The sequence below is a fragment of the Danio rerio genome, chromosome 9, assembly GCF_052040795.2.
Source record: "Danio rerio strain M-AB ecotype USA chromosome 9, GRCz13ab, whole genome shotgun sequence".
In the NCBI taxonomy this organism is placed as follows: domain Eukaryota; kingdom Metazoa; phylum Chordata; class Actinopteri; order Cypriniformes; family Danionidae; genus Danio; species Danio rerio.
In genome coordinates, this window is record NC_141029.1 from 50833185 (window position 1) to 50859212 (window position 26028).

General features: G+C 35.8%; 1 protein-coding gene and 1 long non-coding RNA gene across 3 annotated transcripts in view; one reads left to right on the forward strand and one right to left on the reverse strand.

Annotated features, from left to right (window-relative positions):
• Window positions 1-21022, reverse strand: part of nostrin (nitric oxide synthase trafficking) — a 32152-nt gene extending 11130 nt beyond the window's left edge. Inside the window, exons 1-13 of one of the 2 annotated variants that reach the window (XR_015498700.1) lie at window positions 20886-21022; window positions 16670-16755; window positions 16354-16437; window positions 14045-14107; window positions 13882-13963; window positions 13531-13593; window positions 8474-8572; window positions 8277-8402; window positions 8108-8206; window positions 5863-5991; window positions 5672-5780; window positions 1478-1566; window positions 639-764 (exon numbers count right to left, since the gene is read on the reverse strand). Coding sequence is in view for 1 of the 2 variants with exons in the window: in NM_001113604.2 (NP_001107076.2) it covers window positions 639-764; window positions 1478-1566; window positions 5672-5780; window positions 5863-5991; window positions 8108-8206; window positions 8277-8402; window positions 8474-8572; window positions 13531-13593; window positions 13882-13963; window positions 14045-14107; window positions 16354-16437; window positions 16670-16755; window positions 20886-20912 (1182 nt within the window). In the remaining variant the exon portion in view is untranslated. 2 annotated transcript variants of the gene reach the window in all.
• On the forward strand, window positions 3796-14425 carry LOC147835423 (uncharacterized). Its single transcript, XR_015500116.1, has 2 exons — window positions 3796-4063; window positions 13912-14425. It is a non-coding gene; the product is annotated as an uncharacterized LOC147835423 (long non-coding RNA).
• Window positions 21023-26028: the final 5006 nt, after the last annotated feature.

Below are 26028 nucleotides of genomic sequence, written 5' to 3' on the forward strand. Positions count from 1 at the left end.
TTATTCAATCCCCCTATGGGGGTGGAGCAGTGGGTAGCGGATTAGTTGGCATTTCTGTGTGGAGTTTGCATGTTATTCTCGTGTTTACGTGGGTTTACTCCGAGTGCTCCGGTTTCCCCCACAGTTTAAAAACGTGGTATAGATAAATTGGGTAAGCTAAATTGTCAATAGTGTATGTGTGTAAATGAGTGTGTATGGGTGTTTCCCAGTGATGGGTTGAAGCTGGATCCGCTGCGTAAAACACATGCTGGATAAGTTGGCGGTTCATTCCAAAGTGGCGACCCCAGATTAATAAAGGGACTAAGCTGAAAATAAAATGAATGAATGATGCTGCTGGTGATAATTTGACTAAAATGAAAATATAATTAATTTCAAATACAAGTAATTAAACCGTTATAGTTTTTATTACATTTATTTTTATTATTTTTATTTTTTACATTTGAAATTTGGTTCAAGTAATTTAGTCGTTTCAGAATTTGTTTAATTAATTTTAGCAATTATTAGATTCCCTGCAGAACTACAATGAAACTTCTAAAACATTTGCATTTAAAATGAACACTGATAACAGTTTTACCTTCTATAAATAAATTCAAATAAAAAAAGTTGGTGGATTGTTGGACAGAAATTGTAAAACTCACCTTTTCTTTCCATTTTGTGATGCTGTCGCTGAATCGATGTCTTGATTTGGGTTTACCTTCAATCTCTGCCAGACTGTGAGTCAGTTTGCAGTGCGTTGCCTCTAAAAGGTCTAGTTTGAGGATGGCCTGTCGAGATGAATCAGACAATAGTTTTATAAACCAAATATTAAAAGTTACTGTATATAATATTGTACACTTTGAAATTGGACAGAAATACCTAGTGGTTGAACTAGGTATTGCAGTCCAAATTCAAAATATTAGACTGTGTTTGATCAACTGGCCCCTCCTACGATGACTTGACTCACAAGCAGGTTGCCAGACTGACGACATTAACAGGAGTGAGCATGCCTAACAATCAAGCATTACACTAAGCTGCTCAGCTAACATTTATGTTTGTACTATTTATATTATTTACTAATTAAAAAAACAGCTTATGTGGATTTTTATAGCACTGTATCTGCATTTTTGGCCATACCCGCATACATCAATGCAGCCTTCATAACTGAAGAAAAAAACGGTTTGTTTACTATCAAGGCAACCCAAGGTGCTGAAATATAATTGGGTAAACTGGCAGTGGGCTGGTTATAGATTCCAAAACTGAGACAGACATACTGACCCGTGATACACGTTTTCCAAGGAGAATAACTGACTTTAAGCAATGTTTAACAGATAATCAAGTATGTTCACTTGTTTGGTAAATATCTGCAAACGTAGCATGCTATTATTGTGCATTAAAAGAGTCAAAAACGTACATACTGCACCTTTAAATAGTCAAAAAGTCTCAATGAAAATGTAATTTAGATGTTATATGTTTGTTATTACATGTAAGAGTGTCTCACCTCCTCCAGTAACTGCTCGGTTTCCTCAAGGTTTTTCTGGTTTGAGAAGTTTGGTTGCTCTGTATAGACTTTCACCATCTTCTCTAAACCTGAAAACCAGATTTATGTGTCAGTGCTGAGCTAAAGGCGTACATTATAACAGCACAGGAACACCTAATAAGATCTCTGAGGAATAAAATGTTCTTTTAAAGGGGGCATTTCACACAAAATTTAGCTTTCCATAAAATCACCAGCAGTTTCCCACTTCTCTCGTTGCGCCTGACCAGACAGACAAGAGACAAGTTATGTTAAAATGATATGTACATATACAGTTGTACTTAAAAATGATTTCTTAATTGCTTGCATGTTTGTCACACATTAATGTTTCAAATCATTTAAGAAATTAAAATTTTAGTCATAGAGAACACAAGTAAACACATCATGCAGTTCTGAAATGAAGGTTTTTATCATTAAGAGAAAACTAAATCTAAAAAAAAACAATGTGTGACAAAGTGTTTGCCCCCTGTTAAAGCATAACGTAAATCTGCTTCTTCTTCTTCGTCTTCTTCAATTTAATGGCGGTTGACAAACAACAAAATGGTGTATTTCCGCCACCAACTGGTATGGAGTGTGGATCATTATGATTTAGCCCTCACTTCCACTTTCTTTAATTAAATCCTCCCCCATAAATGCGAATTTTTAAGATATTTTGATAAAAAGGTAAAACATTTATTTCCTGAATTATTTTGTAGGATGTCATCTAATTTGAATTGAACTTTTATTTCATCTAAATTCTTACTAAGTTCTCTCCTTTCATCTTCATATTTCTTGCAGTGTAATATCACATGTTACTGTCTCCTCTTGTCCACAAAACTCACATTGTCCTGTGCCATGTTTCCCCATTTTAAAAAGTGTACTATTTAATTTTGTGTCCAAATCTCATCCTGGATATTATCTCCTCTCTCCTGTTTTTTCCGACACTTCTCATTTCTCCTACTTGCTTTTGAATTTTATAAAAACACCGGCCCTTATTTTCATTGTCCCATTGTCTTTGCCACCTTTCCTTCATTCTTTTCTTAATAATACTCTTCAGTTTTACTTATACTTACATTTAGACTGATGTCATTATTTTTGACAGCTTGTTTTGCTTCCTTATCTGCAATTTCATTTCCTTGAATACCAATATGAGCAGGAACCCATAAAAATATTACTGTTAGACCCATCATTTGATTTCTGTACAAGGTTTGCATTATTTCTAATAAAATGTCTGGTCTACTTTCTGAATTACTATAATGTAAGCTTGTAAGTGAAGAACTCGGGTCTGAACGAATAACTGATTTTAAAGATCTTATCTCCTCTACCCATTGACATGCTAATAAAAGTGCTATCATTTCTCCTGTATATACAGATACTTCGTCACTAATCCTTTTTCCTACTGATATTTGAAATTCAGGAACTGTAAAAGCCACACCTACTCAATTTAAACTCTTAGAGGCATCTTTATATATTTTAACATGACTGTAAAATTCATTGATATATTTTTCTACATAAAATAGATTACACTCCTCATCCTTTTCTCTCTTTTCTTATATTGTAAAATCTACCGATGTGTCTGGTAGTATGTAAATCTGCTTTCACACCTGAGTTCAATTTATTTAGCCACACCCAGGCCTAATCACTGCCACACCTGTTCGCAATCAAGAAATCACTTAAATAGGACCTGACAAAGTGAAGTAGATCATTAAAGGGAATGAAACAGCTGATATACTGGCGAAGGAGGCAATAAGGCAGGAAAATGTTATGGAAATACCATTCAGTAAAAAAAGATGAAAGCAATAATTAAAGAGAAAATCAATATTAAATGGCAAAATAAATGGGACAATGTAAATACTGGGACACATCGTTTTAACATTCAAAAGAAAGTAGGCAGGATGAAGAGGAGAAGTATGTTGGAAGACAATGTAATATCTAGATTAAGACTAGGGCACACTAGATTAAATAAAACATTGCATATCATTGGAAAGCATCCTACTGGGTTATGCGAATATTGTCTAGTAGAAGAATCAGTTGATCATATAATAAGTCATTGTCAGAAATATAAAGAAAGGGAAGTATTCAAGAAAATACAGCAGGGTACAATAGAAACAAATCAAATGCTTAGCCAAACAGAGTACTAAAGTTATTTAATTTCATTTTTAAGGCAAACTGGGCTAATATATAGAATATAACATATACTATGAGCTTCATAATTATTCTGGTTCACACTCCAGTATAGTAGGTGGCGGTAATGCACCTTAAAGTTGGATGCCACCTGCCATAAAACAACACGAAGAAGAAGTAGAAGAGCAAAAGATCATCAAAAGCTAGACATCATGTTGAGATCCAAAGACAATAAAAACAAATGAGAAAGAAAATAATTGAGATCTACCAGTCTAAAAAAGGTTATAAAGCCATTTCTAAAGCTTTGAGACTACAGCAAATCACCCAATATCTACAAATGGCAAGACCATGGAACAGTGGAGAATCTTCTGAGGAGTTGCCGGCCAAAATTATCTGTTTTGCAAGTCTCAGAGCAACACTGCAATGTTTGGATGCTGAATGAATCAAGTAAGCCAAATATACTGTTATCATTCATTAAGAGTTGTTTGCTTCATTTTGTAACGAACAAGTATTACATGCTTTAATAATTATCATTGGTTCCTTGTGGTGTGATAAACTGGATATAATGTCAGTAAGAGCCACTAGGCTCTGCTAGAGGGGATTGATAACCGGATATATTCCAGGCCACCATAGAGCAAGTGAGTTGCATTTGATAGAGGGCATGTGAACTGATGCCACCAACCCACTCTGGTTCTGGTATTTTGAGAACTTTATTGTTGCTTCTTAAATGTGAGTATTGACTGAGTGTTTAGGCTTGAATGTATTTTCAGTATTTAGTTGAGATTTGCCCTTTGTTTATGTCTTATGTAGACAGAACCTGTTGTACTGGAGGTTTCAATGATTGATGATTGTTTGATGCATACTTTAAATCAGTGGTCACCAAACTTGTCCCCAAAGGGCCGGTGCCCTGCAGATTTTAACTCCAACCCTAATCAAACACACCTGAACAAGCTAATCAAGGTCTTACTAGGTAAACTTGAAACATCCAAGCAGGTTTGTTGAGGCAAGATGGAGCTAAACCCTCCATTGGTGACCCCTGCTTTAAATGGACAACACTGATTGTTGATTTGGGTTTCAAGGAACAATGTTCATCATTGTGTTTTCTAGAAAGGGTGGAACATTGGCGTTTGAACTATCAGAGTATTACTCGACACGGTCGGTGACTCTTTATTCTGCAATTCTCTATCATTATTTCCAGAGGGAGGATATGTGGATATCATTGCATCACATTCTATAGTATATATTCACCTCATTATCTATTTAACCTGACTGTTTATGTTCAAAGACTGCGCAATTGTGTATATATTAATTGCAGGGTGCGAATTATACTTTGACTATCGAGGGGGTCAAGTTTTTTTCGGTTATGCTCGGTAATATACCTTAGCGAACCAAAGTTACATATTTAATTTAATTTATTCATTAAACTTTTGTTTTAAAGGATATTGAGTGGTTCTCAATGACATTTGTGATTATTAATTAAATAGTTTGCATTCCTGCATCTATTAATGAATGACCATGAAAGACTGCACATATTTTTTGTTTTGCTGTTTAACTTCCATGTGCGAGCAAGTGTATAATAAAATATGCATCTAGTTTTATGGACACCTAGAGTACAAATGCCTATAATACAAGAAACATGCTTTGTGAGCACTTATACTGTCTGTTAGTGCTCTAGATTTGCTGCTTTCAAGCTGCTAAATAAATATTTTTGGTGCAAACATGCATTCACAATGTTATGGACCATTATAGGGGTGCTCAGAGAAAACGATTTCTTAAATATTAAAGGACAGACCCCCATACATCTTGATTTGATGCTCTTCATGGGGGATCAAGCGTTAATTAGGGTGTCAGACCCCCCCTGTAATTTGCACAGTGATTAATTGTCTTTGTTTGTGTGGTATATACTTCCACGTGGAGAAATTAAAATAAATAAGAAAATATCAGGCTTGTGAAGTTTAATTTCAGTTCAATGGAAATTCGGTGAATCCCGCATTTGGAACAAATCACTTGAATGAAAGATTCAGTAGCACTAAAGCAAAATCTTCTGGATCAAACCTTCTCTGTCTGTTTTAGATTTGGTGATCCAGTCCTCCAGACGCTGAAGTCTAGTCCTGATGGCGTCTTTTCTCCTGTCTTTTCCCATCATTGTCTTTCCCTCCTCCTCCTGCACACACACACGCACAAACATGAGTCCATTTAATTTCAGTTTCTGTATACATGAATTTGTGCCGGAAAGTCAGTCTTACAAAGTAGTCAGCCATGAGAAATTCAGCTTTGTTTTCGTCCGCTGTTGTGGTGGCGACGTCCTCGACCAGAGACTGAATGTCTTTCTCCACATCCACCCTCCGCACAGCCTGATCAATCTGCTTGTGGCTCTGACAGCAAAAACATCCAGCTAATGCAAATCAGACACAAAAACTAATCCCAAAGGCAGTTTATTCATTAGGTAAATACGCAGATCAAGAGTCTAATGTGACAGTGTCTTAGTGTCAGCTCACTTTTTTTATGCAATATTTACAATTTTATATATAAAACTTTTGTTTTCATATGCTAAGATATATTCTATTAAAATATTTAGATACGAAATAAATCATTTTTACTAGTTAGTTTTGCTACTAAACCCCATTAAATGTTCATTATTTGGTTTTCAATGTTTAATAAACTTTTTTTTTTATCCCATTATGTTTTCTACTTAATTTTGTCTTTAGATTTTATGGCTAAAATAAAAAATAAATTATGGCTAAAAATCAATTAAAATAATAATAAAAAAAAATGTTTATGATGGTATTGTTGAACAAAGTGTGAACAATTTTGAAGTCTTGAACATTACTGAATTGACCCTTCGCTAAGCCACACCCAAAAACTGCCACCCACCAATCGTGGCTTAGCAACTGCAGCTACGCGCAGGGGCTCTGTTAAACTTTAGAGCGAGGGAAACAAGCCAAAGCATTGTGCATATTAATTGTGCAAATCTGATACCCGGTATCCTTAAAGTTTGGACGAGATGGTGGAATTTTTTCTCTTTTCAAAACCTAAAACCCAAGAGGAGAAATGCCAGCGTGGATCAAGCTCTGTGAGGGGCTTTAAAGAAGCGGAGTTAAGTTGGTTTTGTTTTGATATTGCTGACACATTCAGTCATAGACCGACGACAAGAACTCGCACACCTCTTACCCTAAACAAATCTTAATTGTGTTCCACACAAAAATACAAAGCAGGTCATGTTTCACAGCTGTCTTTTTCTTTATTGCTCTATTATGAGCACTGCTCTGTTAAGCCCTCGCCATAGTCATACTAATAGCAGTCACATTTCCATCTGTTTCAAGCTGCGAATATTTGAAAATGCATATCAACAGAAAAAAAGAGATATGATTACATTCTGAACACTTGTGATCAATATACTTCACCCGCAGATGTTTTTGAGTAATTTATAACCCTCATGTCCAAGTCAGAGCTACAATTCACTGATGTCTTCGTCAGTCTTTTGGAGATGTAGTCATTGGTGATTGACGTTATAGTAGGTTAGTGTCTGCTTTTATATTTGGTGTCTGATTAATATTTGCTTGTAGGGAAAATCTGTTTGTTTACTTCTGCTATTTATACTTTGGTTTGCATTTCAATTGATTTTTTTTATTCCACATAACTGCACATTAGAATAGAAACTGGATAAAGAGCACACAAACATACTGACAGATATAGTTACTTGCACATTGTTATGGGTCAATGATGCTAATATTCAACAAAATCCATCAGTTTCCCCTTTCTGGCTGCTCTTTCTTTGAATGAATTATGGAGAAACACTGTCTGTGTGTTTCCTGGTCTGTTAGTAACGCTCTATTTCATTGCACAACAATTAATCTATTAGGCTTTTTGGCTAAATAAAGAGAAATCACGGTTTAGTTTGTTAATATTAGATTATTTTTAAATTTCACCTCTCCTGCTGTGCATGAACTGAGCTGTTGAATGGCCAGCTTATGAGGCAGCTAGGCTAAGCTTACTTCAATTTTGGTTCTGTTATTTTCTAATCTGTTGTCTATTATGTCGTGAATATACTCCTGAAACGTATACTGCAGTCCTTTTTTGTCTGTCTTTCTCAGATATTTCACTTGTTTGCCAAAAATGGCTATTATACTTGGCGCAATAGCCTAGTGGTTGGCGCGCTGACATATGGTGCAATAGCACGTCAGGGCGTCGCGAGTACGAATCCCGGCTCGAGGACATTTCCCTAACCTACCTCCTCTCTCTCTCTCTCTCCCACTTTGCTTCCTGTTTCAATACTGTCCTGTCTAAAAAAGGCCAAAAATAAATATAAAAAAAAAAAGACTATAATATCCCTGGCAATGTCTGACACTGGTGCATACATATTGTAATAGACGTGCCAGGCATGAAAGCAGGCGTAGCAACAGTAATTAAGGAGGGCGGGGCTTAGCGAAGGGACAATTCATTATGCTTTATTTGTTGACATTTTGATGATTTTCATATAGATTTGCTTACATGAATGACGGTCTGTGAATAAACAGTCATGAAGAGACTGTACTTGTTCAGGGTGTTGGCCAGAGTCTCTATTCTTTGCTTCTCAAGCTCCTGAACGATCTGAAATACAGGCCAGAATCAGTCAAAACTCAATAACTTCCTGAAAGTGTCAAATGTTAACAATCTGAACCTGGTAGCATGTTTTGAGCGTGTTCTCCAGCTTCAGGCGGATGTGGTGACCCTCCATGTTAGTGTTGAAATATTCTTCATCCACTCTGACCTGAAGCTCTGCTGATTTACTCAATCTGTTGAACATCTAGACAAAAACGACAGTCATCTGATGTCCAAAAACATAATGGTAACCCACTTTAGCTTAGTCACAAATACCTTCTGCTTTTCTTTCTCTGTACAGATTTGCTTGTTTTTTTCTACAAAGCTGAAGAGAGCTTCATGTTCTCTTGTCAACCCGATCAGCTTCTTTTTTAGCTGTAGAAAAACACATTTCTGCTCATTACTACTTCTTTAATTGCAAAAAAAAAAATTGTTTACACAAATTAATTAATACACAGTTGAGGTCAAAATTATTAGCCAGGGCTCAACAATAAGGACTGCCCGGTGGCCCGGGGCCAGCGTGAAATACGCTCCGGACAGTAGACAGGATTGTGACCGGCCCCTATCGGCCAGTAACGATGAGCATGTAATTTTTTTTCGTAACCTGGTAACAACCAGTACAGTGAAAAGATGGCAACATGACAGCAACATCAAACTATTAGGCTAAAAGAAAACATCTGTTTCTAAAGTCTTGGAAGCAAACAATTACATGGGTACAAAATTAAGAATCTAAAACAAACAAAAAAGTTGTCGTCAGTTTGGCAAGCCATTTTCATAACAATTATTTAGAATTGCAATAAAACACCAGCACATTTTCCATACTGCTCTTTCGTTTGCATAAAATATTGCAATTAAATTTTGCTCATTATACATTTATTACATTTTTTAAATGTTTAAATTCTAGATTCACTGATTTATTTATTTATTGCCACATTATTTAAAATATGTGGATAAGAAATAGCTATTAACTTTTTTTTTTTTTGGTCTGGCCAGTGAAAACTTTGGCAGGGCAAGAAAAAAATCTGGAATCCAATTGGCCCAGTAGAAAAAATCCTTAACGTTAAACCCTGTAAGCTCTCCTGTAATTTTTTTTTTCGTTTTCAAATATTTCCCAACTGACGTTTAACAGAGGGCGAGGCAGTGGCGCAGTAGGTAGTGCTATCGCTTCACAGCAAGAAGGTCGCTGGTTTGAATCTCGGCTCAGTTGGCATTTCTTTGTGGAGTTTGCATGTTCTCCCTGCCTTCGCGTGGGTTTCCTCCGGGTGCTCCGGTTTCCCCCACAGTCCAAAGACATGCGGTACAGGTGAATTGGGTAGGCTAAATTGTCCGTATTGTATGAGTGTGTGTGTGTGAATGTGTGTGTGGATGATTCCCAGAGATGGGCTGGAAGGGCATCCGCTGCGTAAAAACTTGCTGGATAAGTTGGTGGTTCATTCCGCTGTGGCGACCCCGGATTAATAAAGGGACTAAGCCAACAACAACATGAATGAATGATGTTTACAGAGCAAGGAATTTTTCACAATATTTACTATAATAATTTTTCTTCTGGAGAAAGTCTTATTTGGTTTATTTTGGCTAGAACTAAAACCGTTTTTAATTTTACTAAAACCATTTTAAGGTTAATATTATTAGCTCTTTTAAGCTGTATTTTGTTCGACTGTCTATAGAACAAACCATCGCTATACAATGATTTGCCCAATTACCCTAACTTAGTCAAGCCTTTAATATCATGTATTGTCAACACTGTGTGGTGTTCAGCGACGCAAAATGGTTGACGTTGTCCAGATAATTAAGGATTATATTATTAATGTAAGAAACTATTGGTAGTTATATTTTTAGTTATATGCTGTACCTGACCAGCACAAGACCAGAAAGAACTAGTATAAACCAGCATACCATAATCAAAACATACTTTACCAGTAGGAATGCTTAAAATAATCGATTAATCGTTAACTGAAAGGGTGCGTTTGTAACTGATAAATGATTCAGTTAAACAATTAAAAAATATAATCTCATATTTTTTAAGAGTTTGGCTGCAAAAGGGGCAGAACGAATGTGCTTTATTGTATTAAGAAGGGCGTCTTTTGAATGGTTTATTAAAGTGTTTTGCACGTGGCTCATCCCAGAGCAGCAGTGTTTGTGTTGTTAAGACAACTACAGAGAACTTTTAAAGATGGAGGAAGGACTAGTGCTCACTGTTTCAATTTATCTAGAGCTGTATGACTTTACAAATCTTAAATATCACAATATTATTAAATATTACAACTGTAACAACATAGACAGCAACACTCGCACACAATCAATACGCAGCTGATTCAGTCGTCTCCTAGTGACATAAAAAACAGCACCGCAAAATGGAAGAAGAATATTGCTGTTTGATACAGACGAGTTGATGCCAAACCAGCGCTGATGCTGATGGCCTACTGCAGGGGTGCTCAATCCTGTTCCTGGAGATCTACCTTCCTGTACAGTTTAGCTCCTACCCTGATCAAACCCACCTGAACCAATTAATTAGGACCTGAAATCTACTTGATAATTACAGACAGGTGTGTTTGATAAGGGTTGCAACTGAAATCTGCAGGAAGGTAGATCTCCAGGAACAGGATTGGCCACCCCTGGCCTACTGGATCTGCATCATAGGCACAACAAATAGGCTTTAGCTTTAATTTTACAGCTTATAAAGCATGTATGCAAATTAATGCAATATCATGTTTGAATAACAAAACTGTTTACAAAAATACAAAAAGAAAAACATAAGCACGTGTTGTCATTGTCTTTTCATTACACGCAGCATGCACACTTGAGCCGCGAGTGAGAGAGGAAACCATATATCAAGACATAATCTTTAAAATAATGATTTATATTAAAAATGTAAAAAGGTTATGTGATATAATAGTAGCAGCGGGGCATTAAATAAATGCAGATTTTTCCGTGGAGCGAGCGATATGAGGTAGTCTGCTATTTTTTTCTGACGGAAGACAAAAACATATGATTGTGGAAAAAAAAAAATCACCATGTGCTTACACCCCATGCAGCAAAGGCTGTAATGTTATTGTGGAGAAAGCTAAATTGCTGACGTGCTTGCAGTCAAGTTTTAATTATGTTCCAGAGAATTATAAAAAAAGAAATAGCTCTAGCATTTGACAAAGGACAGCTTCCAAAATCTCTCCCAGGAGCAGCTCCGACCGTAATAGCACAACCTGTGGTTTGTGAGCCACAACCTGTTTGTATTTTTAGTTGTTAAAATTGATCCATTACATGCATAGTGTCTAGCATTAATGGTATGTTGTAGTGAGGATGTAAACAAGGATGTAAATAACAGGAAATGCTGTTTAGCACTGCTAACAATTTAGCTACAAATTCATAGTTATCCATTAAACCCCCTATAAACATTAACAATCTTCTGCTGCATATTTATCTCTCTGTGCAGCCGCTTTAGTGCGTTCTACATCTCGTGAACGTTTCATATTACTTACACATGCTTAAAACCCGAATATAAATGAAAGACCCTTGTCAGGTTTTATTTTAGAGAGCAGGGGTCCGTTCTTCGTACGTTGATTACTCGGTTAGCTGGATTTGGATATTGAAGATTTGACACGATCCAGGATGGTTTCGTTCTTCAAAGCTGATCCGAGATTTGTTGTCATAGCAACAGTTCTGCTAGGTCAAACCTGATCAGGAGCAGGTTCAATTCATATAAACAGGATTAGATCGGCTTAGTTCAAGCAAAGATAATACAGAAAGTATGTTCCGAATTCTGATATTTTCTTACAGTAGTAGTTATATACACTTGGGAAAATGGTACATATTTTTTAACTATATATAATATATATATACATATATAAAGTAAAAGTTATTAATAAAATAAATAAAGTTATTGATATTAATAAAACGTATGCAATCTGCACCCTCGAATTGAAAGTACAAAGACTGCCACCTGGTGGTGCAAAGAGAAAACGTATTGATATGAACTTTTTAGATCGCTTAGTACAAATTGTGTATAATAGAAATGCACTGTATGTGACTTTTTTTTAAAGCAATAATATATTTATGCAGTCATAAACATGTTTTGACAGTTAATATACCGGTGATTTGATGCTTCACAAAAGTTGCAGACGCCTTACCAATATGAAAATGCTTTTGTAAACAACCAGTTATTCTTTACACTGATTAAAAAATGGCTACTATAATAAAGAAAATCTTTTCTAAATGTGGAACTAAATACATTGATAAAGCAATAATACATTTATGCAGTCATAAACATGTTTTGACAGTTAATATGCCAGTGATTTGATGCTTCACAAAAGTTGCAGACGCCTTTACCAATATGAAAATGCTTTTGTAAACAACCAGTTATTCTTTACACTGATTAAAAAACGGCTACTATAATAAAGAAAATCTTTTCTAAATGTGGAACTAAATACATTGATTTTTATTGAAATACATGATGAATACTCTTGACACATGAAAGTGTAAAGCCTGCAGCTCACAACAAATGTGGAAGGTTATTGCGTGTTATATTTAACAAATCGTTTACTGCTAATTTGATGTAATTTTGCTCACATGGATAATAGAATATTAATCAGATGATGTCATTACGCTGCTGTGCCGTCAGCCAATCATTGCATTGCTGATCATGATTTCGAGGATCGATAGATCTTTCCTTCACAACACACACAGCGATCTCAGATCAGTTCATCCAGACATTCTAATCTGATTCGCGAACTTGTTTGAAGAACCAAATTAGCGAGAGATCAGTTATCAAGATTAAAAGATCCAGGATCTGCCAAATAATCTTGGATCATTTAAGCGAGGTACGAAGAACGGACCCCAGGCATGAGGTTCAACTGTGTCCTCTTCATTTTCGGTCTAATTCAGGCTCAAACTGATATGGCTAATAGCTACACTGTCAATGACACAGTCTATATGCCTCAAAATAGCAACATGTCACCAATGCGCCTTATCACATCTCCTGTTCAGATCAACACAACCTTGGGTCCTCAAATACGCGCAAATGCATTTGTTTAAACAACGTGGTGCAGGATGTAAAAATGATACCTGCGCTGGGCTAAAATTAGCAAAAATAAAAAATAAATAAATAAAACACTTGTGTTGTGTCTGCATTGCACCAGCTCTATGATGTCATACTTTTATAGCTGTTTTTTTTCTCTGAAATGTGAGGTAATCGCAGGATAAAAAGTAACTTTCCTTTTTATGTCCTGTAGCAGATAAATGGCCTCAAATAAAACAGAAAGCTTATGAACCCCAATTTAATTTTACATTCCTTGATCAAATCCCTCAGACTTATAGAGCTTCTAGCTGTATGTTCTTACCTTAATCTGTTCACTCCAGTTTGTGAGAACAAGCTTTCCAGACTTCTCCACTGCATTGTCAAGCTGTGTACATGAAGACTTAATGTAAATGCCGCTGAACATCATTTTGTAAATGTATACATGTAGTTATATTGTCATGCAACAGTAGTCAACGATTGAAGTGGATCAAAAAAGGTTTTCAAGTTTGTCCTAGGACATGAACGGATGTTGTTCAATAGTTTCAGAACAACTTTGATGAAAGGTTTTGATTCACTTCAAATGTTGACTACTGTATATAATTGGTCAAAATGTAAAATTTGATGAATTAAAATGAAATGTACTCTGCAGTACTAGTGACTGGATGTGACATACCGGCCTTTTTCGTTTGCCGTGTTCATCCAGGATTTGCCGGATTTCCTGAATGACATCCTGATTGAGAGCGTTTCCCAGAATGCTGTAAGAATAATGCAGATATAAATGCACAGCAGCCACATGAATAATGAAGCGAGGAGAATGATGCAGTGTAGTGTGGTACCGGTGGGCATCTGCCGAGGCGAACATCTCATCTGATATGAAGGACCAGGCATGATACGTGGAGCTTTGAAGAGGGAAAAACTGTCAATGAGTTTGCAGAGCAACTGCATCAAATATTAACCTGCACTGCTGATGTGGTGAAAACAACTCGACACTGAAGAACAATACTCGTCTCACTCTTCGTCCAATTCTATGGGTAAAAAGGACCTGACATGCATTACTTGTTGTTTTAGCTTGTTTATACTTCAATCAAAGCGTCATTTTTAAAGGTTTGAACTTTTAGGTTTAAGATTTTAATATATTGTTGATTTTGAAAGTAAATTGCACAAAGAATTTTAAGATATTTTTATGAATAAAAATAACATTTAAAAGTTTTGGAAAATGTACTTTAAAATACTTTTTACTGTACTTTTTTATATTGATTATTGTTTTTAATATAAACACTCACCGGCCACTTTATTAGGTACACCTTACTAGTACTGGGTTGGACCCCCTTTTCCCTTCAGAACTGCCTTAATTGTTCATAGCATCATGGCATTCATTCAACAAGGCACTGGAAATATTCCTGAGAGATTTTGGTCCATATTGACAAGATAGCATCACACAGTTGCTGCAGATTTATCGGCTGCACATCCATGATGCGATTCTGCCCTTCCACATCCCAAAGGTCTGTTGGATTGAGATCTGGTGACTGTGGAGGCCATTTGAGTACAGTGAACTCATTGTCATGTTCAAGAAACCAGTTTGAGATGATTCACGCTTGATAATATGGTGCCTTATCCTGGCATCAACAAGGCATTTGTGCCCACAGAACTGCCACTCACTGGATATTTTCTCTTTTTCGTACCATTCTCTGTAGACCCTAGAGACAATTGTGCATGAAAATCCCAGTGGATCAGCAGTTTCTGAAATACTCAGACCAGCCCATCTGGCACCAACAACCATGTCACGTTCAAAGACACTCAAATCCCCTTTCTTCCCCATTCTGATGCTCAGTTTGAACTGCAGCAGATCATATTGACCATGTCTACACGCCTAAATGCATTGAGTTGCTGTCATGTGATTAGAAATTTGCATTAACGAGCAGTTGGTATTTGTGACAGTTTATTGTACCTAATAAAGTGGCCGGTGAGTGAAAAATTAACCATGTAAAAATATTTTTGATTAGACCATTTTAATATAAATAATTTTAAAAAGCTAACAAATTAAAACTAATATAATATATTAGCATTGGTGTACCATATAATATTAATATATAATTTATTTCTAATTATTTTTTATGCATTTGTTTAATATTTATTACTAAAATCACAATAATCATTATTTTAATATAACTTAAAAATCTAACAGTCACTCTAACAAATAAGTTGCTAAAATAATAATGTTGATGTATAAAATTCATATAAATTAAATTATATTTATAATATTATTATTTATTATTATTATTAAAACTTATTTCTAGGGCAAGACGGAATCTCATACATTTTTGCTAATACTGCGCAGAATTGTGTTAATATGCGGAATGACTTTGGGAGTGTCATAACTAAAACCTTAATATATGAAATAAAAAGTAATATCTTTTTAACTTGTATTTAATGTTTACAATGCAAATCCAATTAGACCCACTTTGTTTGGTAAACAAAGCAAGTCTCTCATATATATATATATATATATATATATATATATATATATATATATATATATATATATATATATATATATATATATATATATATAAGACAGAACATATTACTTTACAAACTGTACTGTAAATAAATAATATGAATATTTAACATTAGTCAAAAATATTACTGTAATTAATTAAAAAGCTGAATAAATATAAATTAACACACATTTACACAAGTAAATAAAAAAAATTAATAATGGGCTAAAAATCTGCAGTTCTGTGAGTTCTGTGCGTGCAGATTCCGTGTGAGCATGCATACTTCTATTTATGTATTCATACTTTTTTTCTGTTTAAATATTTATTGCTAATATCACACAAATTTAAAAAAATGTCTTTTTATAGTAATTCTGATTTGATTTACGATACTACACTGTAAAAAATGCTGAGTTCCACACAACATGAAGGAATTTAGTTAACTTATTAGTTTTTAGAGTTTTAATTGGACTGAACACAAATCATTCATCATCATTATCCCCCGAACCCCCCACAAAAAAAAATCAATAATTGTGTTTCAGCTCATTTAAAATAAGTAGTTTGAACTTACAGCAAACGTCATTTTTTGTGTGTATATGTATTTTAAGTTTTAGGCGGATCATTGAAAGTCGTAAGATGTGTTCACTCACTTGTCATTCATCTCTTTGGAGACTTTAAGAAGTTTTCCTGCAATCTTCTGAAGTCCTTTTGAATAGTTGATCTCCAGTTCAGATCTAGACTCAAAGAAAACAGTGTGTGTGTGTTGTGCTAGTGTTGTTTATTGCAAAGGAGCCTGCAGAGAATCCTCACTGAGATTCTGCCCGTAACATTTCAAAGCATATTTTGACCATTTTACAGAACTTTTACTTTGTGTTTTGGCCTCCAGAGTGTATCTTCAGTGTAGTCTAGTCTTAGAGGTCAAGCAATACAACAAGCCGAAGAGAATAAAAGCAGAGTTTGTGTTACCTTTGCTGAAACACAGCCAGAAGCTCTTTACAGAAAAACTCTCCATTCTTAGAGATTCTCTTCAGCTCCTGATACAGCAGATTATACTGAAACACACACACACACATACACACTAATCAAAACACACATTCACAACATATATATCTGTCTTTCTATATAACTGTCCACCCATCCATCCTTTATCCATCCAACTGCCCATCCATGCTCCATCCAACTATCCATCCATATACCAGCCCATCCACCCGTTTTCCATTCATCCATCCACCTTCCCATCCAACTATCGATCCATCCATCTGTTATTACATCCATCCACCTGCCAATCCATCATCCCTGCTCATCTATCCATTTATCTGTTTTCCACTCATCCACCTGCCCATCCATCTATTGATTCAATTCAATTCAGCTTTATTTGTATAGCGCTTTTACAAAGTAGATTGTGTCAAAGCAGCTTCACATAAATGGTCATAGTAACTGGAACAGTGTGGTTGTAACGATGGGGAGTGACACCAACAACAGAAGTTTGGATCCACGTGCAGGTTTATTAGAATTGTCAGGCAAGCAGTGGTCAATATTGGCAAACAGATGTATGAGGGCAATCCAGAGTCGAAGTCAAAACAACAAGCAGTTAGTCAGAGGCAGGCAGCAAACAGCATTAAATAAATAAACAAGGCAAAGGATCAAAAACACGGCAAAGGCAGACAAAGGAAACGCGTTGTAATGTCACTGTGACAGATAACAAGACTCGGCAAACTGAAGGAGTGAATGTGTGGCTTAAATAGTGTGTGTTAATCAGTCTCTGAAAGTCCTCAGGTGTGAATGTAAATCAAGCTAAATGAGAAAGCAGGTGTGTGGGCGAAGAGCATGTATGAAGTTGTTGTCCAGGAAAAGTGTAGTTCTAAGTGTGTGTGTGTTTACCAGCGACATCTGGTGGTTGTTCGCTGGTGAACATGACAGTAGTTCAGTTTTTAGTGTTTAAGTTCAGTTCAGTTCAGCTCAGTTCAGTGTGATTTAAAATCATCACTGAGAGTTCAAACACTGAAGAGCAAATTCATCGATGTGTAGCTCTACCAATCCTGAACCATGCAAGCCAGTCGCGACAGCATCCATCCATCTGTTTTTTTATACTTTCATCCGTTTTTCTATATATCTATTGTCCATCCATCTGTTTTCCATCCATCAGTCTATTTTCATTATACATAAATCCTTCAACTACCCATCTATTTGTTTTCTATATATCCATCCATCCATCCATCCATCCGTTTTCCATCTATCCATGCATCCTTTTTTCCATCCATCTACTGATCAATCTATCTGTTTTCCATCCATCTACCTGCCCTTCCAATCCATTTGCCATTCATCTATCCATCCCCCTGCCCATCTATTGATCCATACATTCATCCATCTTACATTTTATCCAACTGTTTTCCATTTATAAATCTATTTTTCTATATATCCATCCATCCATCCCTTCATCTACCCATCTATTTGTTTTCTATATATCCATCCATCTGTTTTCCATATATTCATCCATTTTCCATACATCTTTTAATCCATCTATTGATCTGTCTATCCATTTCCATTCATCTACCTGCCCATTCATACACCCATCCAATCTCTTTTTCCATTTATCCATCCATCCTCTTGATAATCTATCTATCCATCTGTTTTCCATCTATCCACACTTGAACACTTTACTCTTGGCTTTGTGAGTGTAAAACATACTTTTGAATTACTATTGAATTCATGAAAAGTGTAAGACAATATTGTATGTAGCTTTAGAGTCTCCAATAGTTCCAAATATCAAACTTTCAACATTGTACCAACTTTATGCCAGTCTGGCATTAAGTTCCAACTATCATGGAATTTAATGAAATATCATAGAATAGTAAAAGGTCATACATTGAAAGTCAGGGATTATTTTTTATTTATTTATTTATTTTTGTCCAAGTATTTTTTTGTTTGTGGCCGGTTTTGTTTGCTCAGTGTTAAACCAGTCCCACCAGATTTTGCGCAACAATTTTTGCAACCTAAAATGATTTAAATGAATTTGAGTGACTCAAAATTCATAGCAATAATTACGGTGTTTCTTGTGGTATTTTGCTTTAAAAATGTACACAAAATTACACGTTCTTCAAGATCAAGATTGCAAAATGCAATTCAAAAGCATAAATAAACGTTGGGAAAAATACATGAATCATAAAATACTGTTGTTCAGAGGAGCTTTATCTTTATGCTGATGATGCCGCAATTTTAGTATCTCATCATGACAAAAGGGCCCTGGAAGAAATTATGAGTTCACTGTTAAAAAGTGTTTACAACTGGTTTTTAGACAACAAACGTTCTTTACACATGGGTAAAACAGAGGCTATTTTATTTGCTTCAAGAGTAAAATTAAAAAAAGATGATAATTTTGTAGTTAAGATTAATGATTGGAAAATTCAGTCAAAAAATGTGGTAAATTATTTGGGTTGTTTAATAGATAATAAATTATCATGAGATGCTATGGCAAAAAAAGTTTTTATGAAGATTTGTGGAAAAATTAGGTTTTTAGCAAGACAATCTGATCTGTTGGATGTTCATTCTTTACAATTGTTGGCAGGAGCTTTAATTCAACCCCATTTTGATCATGCTACGTCATTTTGGTACAGTAGCTGCTCACAGAGTTTAAAGGAGAAATTGCAAAAGGCACAAAATAAATTAGTACGAATAATTTTAAAAATGCATCCTAGAGCACATTTTCACAAAGAGTCTTTTAATATATTAGGTATGTTAACTGTTAGTAATAGAGTGTGTTTTTTAAAACTGGGAATGGTGCGTAAAATGTTTAATAATGTGGTTCCTAGTTATTTGATGGACTATTTTCAAAAGGTGAGGCAACAGCATTCATACAGTACTAGGAGTTGGGATTTTAATATTTGTTTATTTAAATTTAGAAGTTTAGTGGGGAAAAATATGTTTTTATATACAAGTGCAATCATGTGGAACAAACTACCAAAATCAATCAAGGAAATAAAAGATTTAAGGTTGTTCAAAAAAGCTATCAAAAGATGGTTGTTTGATGAGGATAATTAGTTTGCATGGTGGACGAGGATGTTTTAATTTATATGTTACTTGAGTGTGAATAGGTTTGCGGCTGGAAGGCCATTAGCTGTGTAGAACATGTGCTGGATAAGTTGACTGTTCGTACCTCTGTGGCGACTGTTTGTTTTATTCTTCATTAGTATTTTGAAGCCATACATTGTTTTTATTTAACAGAGGACCAAAATGGAAATAAGCCCAGGGCTTTATTGTGTTTTTATCCTCGACAGTTTTTTTTAACAAAGTGTATGGAATACTTTTTGTACAATTTGTCTAAAATCTGTCAAATAAAATTCAGTTCAATTCAATACTTTACCATGTGGCCAAAATGGGAGGGAATTCTGTGTCACTTAAATTTTTTGTCAGCATATGTCAGGGAATTTGGCTTAAAGTGGGGACCCTGTTCATCATTTAGAACCAAAGCACCCTAGCAACCATCCAGAACTCCCTAGCCACCATTTAACAATGTTGGGCTTACACTTAAGTTCAAGTAAAAATTCACAACGTTTACTTCTGACTTATCCCCTGCCTATTATTAAGACATTAACTGTTTATTAGCATTTATAAAATACAACATCTCTAATCCTACCCAATACCTAAACCCTTTTACCTTACTACCTATTAATAAGCAGGTAATAAGCAGTTTATTGAGCTAAAAGGCACAGTTAGTGGTTTGTGAATAGCATGAATTGTACATCAAAGCAGGGATGCCCTGGAGGGCCGGTGTCTTGCATATAGCTCCAACTTCCTTCAACACACCGACCTGGAAGTTTTTATTACACCTAGAAAAGGCTTGATTAGCTTGTTCAGGTGTGTTTAATCGGGATTGGAACTAAAATATGCAGGACACCGGCCCTCCAGGACCGAGTTTGGTAACCCCTGAAATCAAATGTGACCATTATTTGCTTGAGATCAATCAATCAGCTGTTTTCTTTGCCTAAACTTTCATTCATTTCCCAGAGTTTTTCAGGCAAAGCCTAACCGAGTTGACAGAACTTTACTCCTCTAGTTAATAAGTGATTCCTCCACCACAGTGTATGATATAAAGCAGACATCAACACTGACTAAATTCGAGCATAATTATATTCTAGCAAGTACGTCAGATTAGCAGTTATGAAGATATTCATATGAAACTCACAGTACAGCTGCTCAGCGGGTCCTTCATCTTCACTCACGCTGGTCGTTCTTTAACTCTGCGGCTCAAACTTTGACCCCAGTCTCTCTCTGTTCTTGAAAAAACGCATGCGGAAACCAGCGCAAGATTACTGCATCATTAACCCACCATAAAAGCGAAGGAGTGGTGGAATGAAGCTTCAGTCTTCGCTATAGAGATTACTGTGTTTCACTATGCATGAAGCTGCGTCAGCTGATGTTTGTGTTGAGGAGCCAATAAACTGTATGATCATTTATACAACCAGCTGAAAGTCTGAAAACGCTTACAAATACATTGCTTTAACTCACAGAGGTGAGTGGGCTTGACAAACCACCTGTGGAAAACATTCTTTCATCTCCTTGACACATTAACCGACACCAGTGTTGCACATTTGCACTGGACACTTTCTTACAATCACTCCATTTCTGAAAATAATTGTGCTTTATGAAGTGTGCTTGGGTATGAGTGAGCTTAACAAACCTCTACTTCTCTCTCTCTCTCTCTCTCTCTCTCTCTCTCTCTTTCTCTTTAATTCAATAATTGCTTTATCTAATTATCAATGCAACATAATGATCAGTACATTAACAATGATTCTTCTTTTTCTTTGGCCTTAGTCCCGTATGGTTGCGGGGTCGGCTCTTTTGGAACAAGTCCTCCATTTAAACTTGTCCATATGATAACGACTTTTTTTTGACACCTTCCGGCCAGCCTCTCGTCTGGGCCTGTCACCCTCATATATTCATATACTATGGACAATTTAACCTACCCAATTCACAATGTCATTTCAATTTAATGTCTTCGGAGCACCCGGAGGAAACCCACGCGAACGCAGGGAGAACATGCAAACTCCTCACAGAAATGCCAACTGAGCCGAGATTCGAACCAGCGACCTTCTTGCTATGAAGCGACAGCACTACCTACTGCGCCACTGCTTCGTCTACATTAACAATGATTAATTTATATAATTGTGTGTGTGTGTTTGCAAGCACATCACTAATGTTTTTATTGGTCTCCTCTCTCTTTTTGACAGCCATTATTGCATTGATCTATCCGTCCGTCTGTCTGTCTGCATATAATTCCATAGTAATTTTTATTTGGAGGGTAATATGTGACTTAACATGAATTACAACATGTTTATCCTTTAGTTTATTTATTTTTGCTAGTATAAACATTTTGTTGTAAAATAAGTAAAACTATCACCCATGTTGTGCGTTTTTTTTTATTATAACTATAGTTTTGCTAAAAATTTAGCTATGGATTACATTAACATAATCATGCTAATAAAGAACTTGAAACTATGCTGAACTTAAAGGTGCAGTACGTGATTGTCTTCAGAAGCATTTTGGTTGTGCTGGTCTCTTCACAGTCTAATAGTAATGGTTACAGTAAATGATCTAAATGTGTTTAAATGTGTTTTTATATTCTGGGTAAGCCATAAAACAAAAAAATGTTCATCCAATTAAATATTGTTGGACAGAAATCTCTCATTAATCTGATAAGTAGCTCAAACTGTCTGTCAGCAAATGCAGATTTGGGCTTTTGCGCATCTCTGTTCACGTATATTTGCCATTAGCGTGTGCACGCCTGCATGAGTGCCGCGTGTTCAACACACGTGCACACAAGACAGTCACAGTTGCAGTAAAATCAAATGCTGAATTGAAACTTTTTAAACTCCTGAATCAATATTGGAGTTAGTTTTGCATGCTGGAGGAAGGACGACACCATGGCTGAAGTATTTCTGTTAGACAGGTAATGCTCTGTTTTAAAACTATTTTAGCTCCACGCAAAGCTGATGCAGATGTTGTTGTTACAAATGGGTTATATGCACAGAAGTGTTGTTCAGTCACATTAATCTTTCACCGGGAGATTTTAGTGGCTATTTATGCTGTAAAGTCCGTTTACAGCATAGATAATGTAGATTTTTATTTAGTTTAACCTCAAAACATCAGTAAATAGCGCTATTCCACCTAGCCTGCTTTACTGAGCTGAAGTTACTTTTATATTCACATTGGGTCATTTCTGAACAATGACAACCTGTGATGCTCTCACTATATTGTTTACCATGCTACTCTGAATATTCGCTCTGAAATAGCATTTAAGTGTGGCTTAAGTGTCATTGCATGCCGCCAGACAACCACTACATACACTTCTTTTTTTTTATTTATGATTTATTTAACATTTTTCCATTTTACAAACATATCAAACAACCCTTACAGAAATAATAATAGAAAAACATGTATAAATATAAATACAAATAACATATTGATAAGAAAGTGAATAAATAAATTAAAATAAAAAAGGTAAATAAAATAAAATTAACAATTAATGCGAGGCAGATGTCTACATTTATACAGTGTGAATGACATAAACTAGTGGGTTGTCTGCTGTGGTGTCACGGTGGCCGCGTTCATGATATCAGGAGGCATAGCTTTGAAACACAGTCCCCCCCCTCCGTCCAAAGCTAATATGCTAACAGATTAGCATTTTGGCAGATCACCTACTGCACCTATATTTCACTAAAAAGTGTAAATTGGTTGTTTTTGCATTATTTCAAGCAAATTCGTATTTCCGGTTTGAAACGAATTTTTGAAGCTGCACTGCAAAAAATGCTTTTCTTACTTAGATTTTTTGTCTTGTTTCGAGTTCAAATATCTAAAAATTCTCAAATCGCAAAGAATTTTCTAGACAAGCAAAACATATTGTCTTGTTTTGAGAAATAATATGCCAATATTAAGTGAGTTTTTCCTTAAAACAAGCAAAATAATCTGCCAATGGGGTAAGCAAATTAATCTTATGTCAAAAGGAAAAACAAGATTATTTTGCTTACCCCATTGGCAGATTATTTTGCTTGTTTTAAAGATAAACTCACTTAATATTGGCATATTATTCCTTAAAACAAGACAATGTGTTTTGCTTGTCTAGAAAATTCTTCTTGATTTGAGAATTTTTAGATATTTGGACTTGAAACAAGACAAAAAATCTAGGTAAGAAAAGCATTTTTTGCAGTGTGCGTCACGGCCATGACATAATAGCGTTGTATTCCAGCGTGCAGACTGGGCGTCTGTGCCAGAGTGTGTCTTATTACGTCTTACAGTGTGATGCATTAATGCATGAGTAAGGCTTGGTTCAAACCAATCAGCGCGCTCTATTGTGCAACTTCATTAATATTCATTACTGTCAGAGTGTAGATGGCAGAGACGCCACGTTGTGTTGGCAAAACAAGCGTGAAGTGTTGCTTTTATAGTTTGCTGCAGTTAAGTTTCGTTTGCATTTTCTCTCTGTGAGAGCTCAGAGTCACGTGTGGATTAACAGTGTACGCGACGCTCGACAACAATAACTTACGTGTCTAAGGAGGATTATTGTTTACCTGGAGCTGTTCTCATCTGCAAACGCTTAAATCCAGATTCGCTTTAGTCTCCTCTTAATAAAGACGCGGCTCTAGTTGCTGGTGATTGTCCTGTCTCTACAGATTTGGTAAGTGAGCGACCAGTGCTCTTTGTTTATTCAGTTCGTATTTTATTCGTATCAAACAAACTATTGCAACGAGTGTAAACAAGTTAGCACTAACAGTTACAACCAAACTATAACCTCGTGTTGGATTTTGTGACCGGAATAACACACGCGGCTTTCTGACGCTACCTGCCGTGTGCATCTAAGTTTCCGGGAAATGCTGAGTTTTTTTTTTCTCTCATTCGCCGTGCGGTATCAAACATTGCATAAAAAATACACGCTTAGAGCAGCGCCTCGAATAAAATATCACGTTTGTCGGGAGGGGCATGAATGAATTCCCTGAATGAAAGAGCCAAACTGCAGTTAAAGTCCACCATTTAATAATCTGGCAAATAATTCGACTACAGATGTCCATGTAAACAGTCACATTGTCCGCAGTGGTTGTGTGTTTTGACTCTGAAATTCAGCGCACCCAAATAGACACTCCCACACCAAGCCTCTTTTGTTCCTCCTACACTCCCCCCTAAACAGAGCTGGACACGCCCACTTTTCTGACTTTTTCCAAAGTAGAGGTGTGAAAACACCCTGCTGAAATGAGGGGGTTTCATGGCCCTTTAAGTGAAAGAAACCGGCGTCAATCCTTTGATTGTCTAATCGTTTTAGTCTCCGCCCACTCATAGTCTCTCATTGATCACAGCTGCTGATGACCAAAGCAGATATAAAGCTGCTGCTGCTGCTCTTCACTTGTTCTTTTGATGCAATTATGAAATAAAATTAAATAACTCAAATCCTAATATCTATCCTAAAAAAAGAAAGTTTGTATCTTTCTATTTTTTTCTCTTTCTGTAGAATGGTAAAATATCTCTTCCTCTGGTTTTTAGTTAGCCCATTCACCTTATTCTCAGCTGTCGAGCGGGCGCTGCCATTTGAATCTTTTTTTCTCGCGACTTCCGTTCACATTCACTTCCATTCATTTTTTGACGTTAACAACTGCTCGATACGCTGCTTGATGTTGCAATTTAATATTTTCTTATTATAATATGCTACTTGGTCTGTGTAGTCATGCAAACATTTGTTTGTTGAGCAAGTAGTTTGGCCATTTTCTGCCGTTTATTATTCCTAGTCATTTCTCCCATGGGCGACTGAATCGGAAGTTCTAAGACAATCGCGAAAACAGGCGCACTTCCGCATTTTAGAATAAGGTCAATATTGCTTTTTCTGAAGCTCTTTGGATGTCTTTAAGCAACTGGTTTCTTATTGGTTCGAGTTTTATTTTCCCCTCATTCATCCATAACCCAAAATAGTTCAAAACAAAAGTCCCTTACGTGTACTAGACGCGAGTTAGATGCGATATTACACTGACCGAAGTCGTTTTATAAACCAAAACTGTGTTAAATGTAAATGTTTACTGTTTACTTAACACTTGTGAATATAAAAATGTAAAAATGGATGTAATGTTTCATTTTTGTTCATCTTAACCAATATAGTTAATGAAAGAATAGTTAGATATAGACGTAAATGTGGGTAAAAGCTGTAGTTTGAATGATAGTGGCAAAGTATATATGCATTTAATGAGTATTTTGAGCTGTTTAAATACCCTAAAAACAGCCTTTTGTGATTTTTATGAATATCCTACTTGACATGTTTTTTTTACCCATAGATGAAACAAAATCAGGCA